At 45.7% G+C, this 5,398-nt stretch overlaps 1 protein-coding gene across 3 annotated transcripts in view; it reads left to right on the top strand.

The window, feature by feature from the left end:
* SFXN5 (sideroflexin 5) overlaps positions 1 to 5,398 on the top strand; it is a 270,380-nt gene that overhangs the window by 55,107 nt on the left and 209,875 nt on the right. For all 3 annotated transcript variants that reach the window (XM_019526158.1, XM_019526156.1, XM_019526157.1), the window contains exon 3: positions 1,051 to 1,128. In XM_019526158.1, the coding sequence (XP_019381703.1) occupies positions 1,051 to 1,128 (78 nt within the window). The remainder of the gene's footprint in view (positions 1 to 1,050; positions 1,129 to 5,398) is intronic.

Raw genomic sequence — 5,398 nt, 5'->3', positions numbered from 1 at the left:
TGACCAGGAACAATGGTCACAAGCTGGCGGAGGGAAGGTTTAAGTTGGACATCAGGAGGCGCTACTTCACGGTCAGGGCGGCTAGAGTCTGGAACCAGCTTCCAAGTGAGGTGGTGCAGGCTCCCACCCTGGGGGTTTTTAAGAGGAGGTTGGATGACCACCTTACTGGGGTTGTTTGACCCCAGTGCTCTTCCTGCCGTGGCAGGGGGTCGGACTAGATGATCTGCTCAGGTCCCTTCTGACCCTAGAAACTATGAAACTATGAAAATACTTTGGTATATTGGATATATTGGGTCTTGCTCTCACTCCTTCACATCAGCATTAAGCAGGGTCACTGCATTAGCTTCAAGTGCATTTGATGGCAGAAACTACACTGATTAAACTACACTGCCTTATGCAGATGTTGCTGGGAACAGACTCACTCTGTACGGCATTCGTAAGAGTTAAGAGCTGATTTTGATTTCCCATTAGTGACTGTGCATGTGTGTTTTTGGGGGGTGCAGGTTCTTTTTTCCCCAAGGATCTAAATTATGTCTATTAGCAAGGGGCTCTTACTATACTTTTTGAAGGCCTTGTCTTTCAATCCTGTAGTCCTTATGGAAGAAAGCTCCCTCTAGTTGGCGTTTGATAGTTTCTGGAGATCATGTTTGATGCATGGCGTGACCAGGTTTCTTGCAAGTACTACACCAGTTGTACTGTGGCTCTGTTGTCTCCTGGGGAAGACAAATCAGGTTCATCACAGTAAGTGTGAGGTCTTCAGGTAGACACGTGTTTGGTGCTGCTAGTCATGGCAGCTCCATTTGGGTTCAGTTTTTTTACGTGTATGCCATGTTCTGGTGGAAGATGATGTATTCTATTTCCAAAGGAGTTTTTAGTACAGATCAAATACAGATACATGCATTTATATAAAGACATGACCATCCTTGGGACTACGTGAAGAGAATGTTTTAAAAAGTGCCTGCAATCCTGTTTCCTGGATTCACAGCCTTATATGTGTGTGCGCACTGCAGGCTCCGATTTTTCTGATCATATTTTTTGTTTTGTTTGTAGAGTCGTCTAAAAGAAGCAGTGCAGTTGCTGGAGGATTATAAACATGGGACCTTACCCCCAGGAGTCACCAACAAAGAGGTAACATAAGATCTGTTGCTAAATGGGTTCCCACTAACTGGATTTCCACTTAGGCCTGGGCAACTTCTTTACCAAAGTGAGATACGTTTTCAAAGGTGTGATCATAACTGATCGCTGGTTTATGACTTTCCTGGATTTGGATTGTCATGATTGCCATGTATTAGTATCTGGTACCACATCTGTTGAATCAAAATTTATTTTTTGCAAATCCTTATCTAATGGTGGCTTAGCTATGGCATATACCTGGTCTTGCATTAGTTATAGCATCAATGTATTTCAATCACTGGACTTCCCTCCCCTAAATTAACTATTCAAATGACTTTGGGCATTTGGTCTTCTGATTTGGAGTATGTCATGGTCAAACTGAAACTTCTAACAAGAGTAAGAGGTGATTTAACCAGACTCCACAAAAATGCAGCGAGGCAAAGAAAGGGAGAATGACTGTACCCCAGGGGAAGGGGAGTCTAACAGGGATGCATCCTGGGTTCCAGTCCCTGTCCAAGGGCTGTTTGTGATTTTTATTGAATGATTTGTTTTTCACATAAAATGCGCATACAGTCCAGGTGAGTGTCCTGACTGCTTTTTCTCCCTCTTGCTCCCTCTGGCACAATGAACTGTGAATTCTTCCTGCAAAGGAGCACTGGGCATATGCTAGGAGATGTTAGGCATCTGTTCACTCCAGGATAATCTGTGACCTAGTGCATGTGGGTTTGAAACCCCTTTGGCAGAGGGAGGGATCAGGCTTGCATGAGCGCCCTAACCAGAAAGTGAAGAGAGCAAGTGGCAGGCCCCTCAGTATCGCCTTCTCCAACCACATTTAAAAGAGATTAACAGTATACATTTAAAAGTACTCCACTTATGAAAGGGAGGGTTGTCGACGTCAGGAGGAGGCTTAGCATTGTGGGTCTAAAAAAAGACCATCTCCTCCCTGCCATTCTGCGTAAAGTGCCTAAACCCTAGAGATGGGTATGATCTAGGCACATTGCTGTTCCTAGCATTTCCTTATTGCCTTCTCACTCTGTACTGGCTTTGGAGCCCACTGATTCTCCTTAAATACTACGTAGCAAACGTAGGAGCCTAGATCTGGGATCTGGATTCCAGGCTAGGGGATCCAGACACCTGAAAGCTAAGTGTTGCAATACTGAGTTCTGCAGTATAGAGACCCGCTTTTGGATCTAGCTTTTTAGATCCACCCTGGACTAGTGTGCCTTGGCTCAACACTCCCGACCACGTATTGCATATCTGCTCCTGTGCGCACACCCCATACTTTCAAATATGCCAGCAAGACCACTTAAAGCTTGCAAGGCAATTATAACCTCACTGTTGAAGACTGAGCTGAAGCAGTCATGGAGCAGTGCCCTGGGCTTTTTTTCACCAGCAAACTTCTGGATTTGGTATGTGCCTGTGGGAGCCTATGGGGTATCTTTGGGAATGGACAGCTCGGACATGCCACCCCCATACTGTAGATATGCCCATTGTGTCCTAGCTCCCCTTTTTGATGTGAGGGTAATAGCACCTACCCTGGGCTCTCATGAGGACTGCACACTAGTTGCACGCTGTGATGATAGATGCTATATAAATAGCGAAGCTCAATACAAAAGTTTGGAAGGGCCTCATTGGATGGGTCTGTATATACCGGGGCTTATTTGGCCTGCAGCAATCATATTGGCATATATCCCAAGAATATAACAACAGAAATAGCAATGCTATTTTCACTCTTCCCAGCATGTACGCCAAGTATGTTTTTAAATTCTTTGTGTCTCATGCATTGTACCTGAAGAATGTATAGCAGGAAGGCTGTGCTGGCAATAAGTTTTAATTTAGTTTAGAACGTGGCTCGTTCTGTAGTCATTCTTCACTGTGTTGGGAGTGAGTCCATAATGCAGTTTTCAGAGGAGGCAGACCTGTCCCCTCTGCTTGCGAGCCTCTCCCTAGTGGCAAAATGCCCCTCTAACACCAGAAGTGTTTGTTCTGAACATTTCTTGCCTTCCAGGTTCTTTGATCCTGTTATTGTCTTGGTTTTCTTTCAGATAGCTTGAGTGGAAGGCTGAGTTTGAGGAAATGAGAAGAGCAGAGAGCTGCACAGTAGGGAACGTGACCTTAGCCTGCACCACATATCTGAGTCTGTTCCCACGCTAAGCCCCTCTGTAGTGGCAGGAACCCCCTGCTCTGCTGGCAGAGTTGCAGTACTTCTACCAAGTGGAGTGAGGCTCCTGCCATTAACCAGCAGACAGCTACAGGTGCATAAAGGTACTCCTATGCCTTCAGATGGCTTCTGTAGTCTTGTATGCATCTAGTGCCATCCCAGGCTGTAGGGGAGCTGTGTGAAGCTGCCAAATGGGCACACATTCTGGTGGCTTGGTGGTTGTACCCCCTGCTATCTGCTGCCAGATATCCTGGTGGCTGCATGCGGACACAATTATGACTCTGTCCACCCCCAGTGTGAAACTGAACCAGAGGATATTCAGTGTATTGGGCCACTCAGACACTGGCCTAAATTTTTCATTCTGCACAATGAAAGGCTTACGCTGCACACATAATTAATTGCAAGCTGCATAAACCCATTCCTTCTTTGTTCTCTCTTGCATGTATCCTTCCAGTCGCGGCACTACAAGTGTGATGTGAATTTTTACTAAACAAGTCAGAAGAATTCAGGTGTCAAATAAATGTATGGGCACAGAGCAGGGTGGCAAGGGAGGCTGAAAATGTATTGAAATAAAAAAATTAACACATGGATGTAAAAATAACTTCTTTGTAGTAAAAACTCTGTGCAGCAGACTGACAGTGTTGGCCTGGACGCTCCACCCCGTTATCAGCTGTTGATAACTGTGGGGAATGATAAATGGGTTCTGCTGATGCACTAGGGCAGGTGGCTTGTTACCCATCTGGGTAAGGAAGAAAGACGTGGCTCTCTGGAGGAGGGATCTAGACTGGGATGAGCAGTCTTGGAGGAGAAAACTGAGGAGCAGCCACTGAGCCTGGGGAGAAGGTTTGACCTGAACCTTTTACTGAACATAACTGTTAATTTTTGTCATCATAAAGTTTTGGACTTTACACAGTGTCTGGATTATCTTGGGGAAAGGTTCTTGCCTTTAGAGTTGTTTCCAGATCTGGCCAAAACCTGTTTGTCTTTGGGCTGGAAAAAAGTATGACCCTGGTAACTTGAGATGGAAAAGAGGATGCTGAAAGTAGATCGGGCTTAAAGCTTTGGCTTTTCATGGGACAAGACTTGTCATTAGACTCATTCCATCTGTGCATCAGTTTTGGATGATCTCTTCGATAAAAGTTGAGGGGGAGATTTGGCTGGATGGAAAGTTTGCCCTTCGTAAATACAACACAAATGTGCCAGATATACATAGCTGTAAGCGTGTCATTAATTCCTGATCCATTTGCAGAGCATGCAATGTGCCAGTCGCCTTATTCAATGCGGGAGGGTTTTGAGGATGTAGACTGCTTGCACTCAAAGTTTCCCTACTGTTGAAACAAGAAAGTCAAAAGAAGGTATTCCCCCAACCAGGTGTCTAATTTGTGCATGTCATGACTGCTGCTCTTATCTGGGTGGAACTAGGTTTATCGACATCATTTGCTTGCACTTTCACCTTCTATAGTGACTAGTCTAGAAAGAGGACATTGCCGGATTTTGTGGAGAAGTTTCTTTCATTCAAGTGGTCATGACGTTTTGCTAAAAAGTTTATTAAAGAGGCCATCCTTAATGGACTGGCCAACGCCAGTGTCCTGAGGGATGCCCAGCATGGGTTTTTTGCGGGAGGTCTTGCTTGACCAATCTCATTTCCTTTTATGACCACGTGACCTATCACCTGGACAAGGGAGAAGAGATTGATGTCATATATCTTGACTTCAAAAAAGCCCTCAATCTGGTATCCCATGATCACCTCTTGGCGAAACTGGCCAATTGTGGCCTTGGGTCCACCATGATCCGCTGGCTGGGGAATTGTGGTCGGATCCAGAGGGTGGTCGTTGATGGGAGCCAATCGTCTTGGTGCCCTGTGCCCAGTGGGGTCCCCCAAGGCTCTGTCCTTGGACCCATATTGTTCAACATCTTCATTAATTATGTGGACATTGGCGTCAGAAGCGGACTGACCAAGTTTGCCGATGACACCAAACTTTGGGGCAAAGCATCCACGTCAGAAGACAGGCGGGTGATCCAGGCTGACCTGGACAGGCTCAGCAAATGGGCAGATGAGAACCTGATGGTGTTTAACACCCAAAAATGCAAGGTTCTCCACCTTGGGAGGAAAAACCTGCAGCA

Source organism: Gavialis gangeticus, unplaced genomic scaffold (assembly GCF_001723915.1).
Source record: "Gavialis gangeticus isolate Ggan-Ray unplaced genomic scaffold, GavGan_comp1, whole genome shotgun sequence".
In the NCBI taxonomy this organism is placed as follows: Eukaryota; Metazoa; Chordata; order Crocodylia; family Gavialidae; genus Gavialis; species Gavialis gangeticus.
This window is presented reverse-complemented; position numbering and strand designations above follow the sequence as displayed.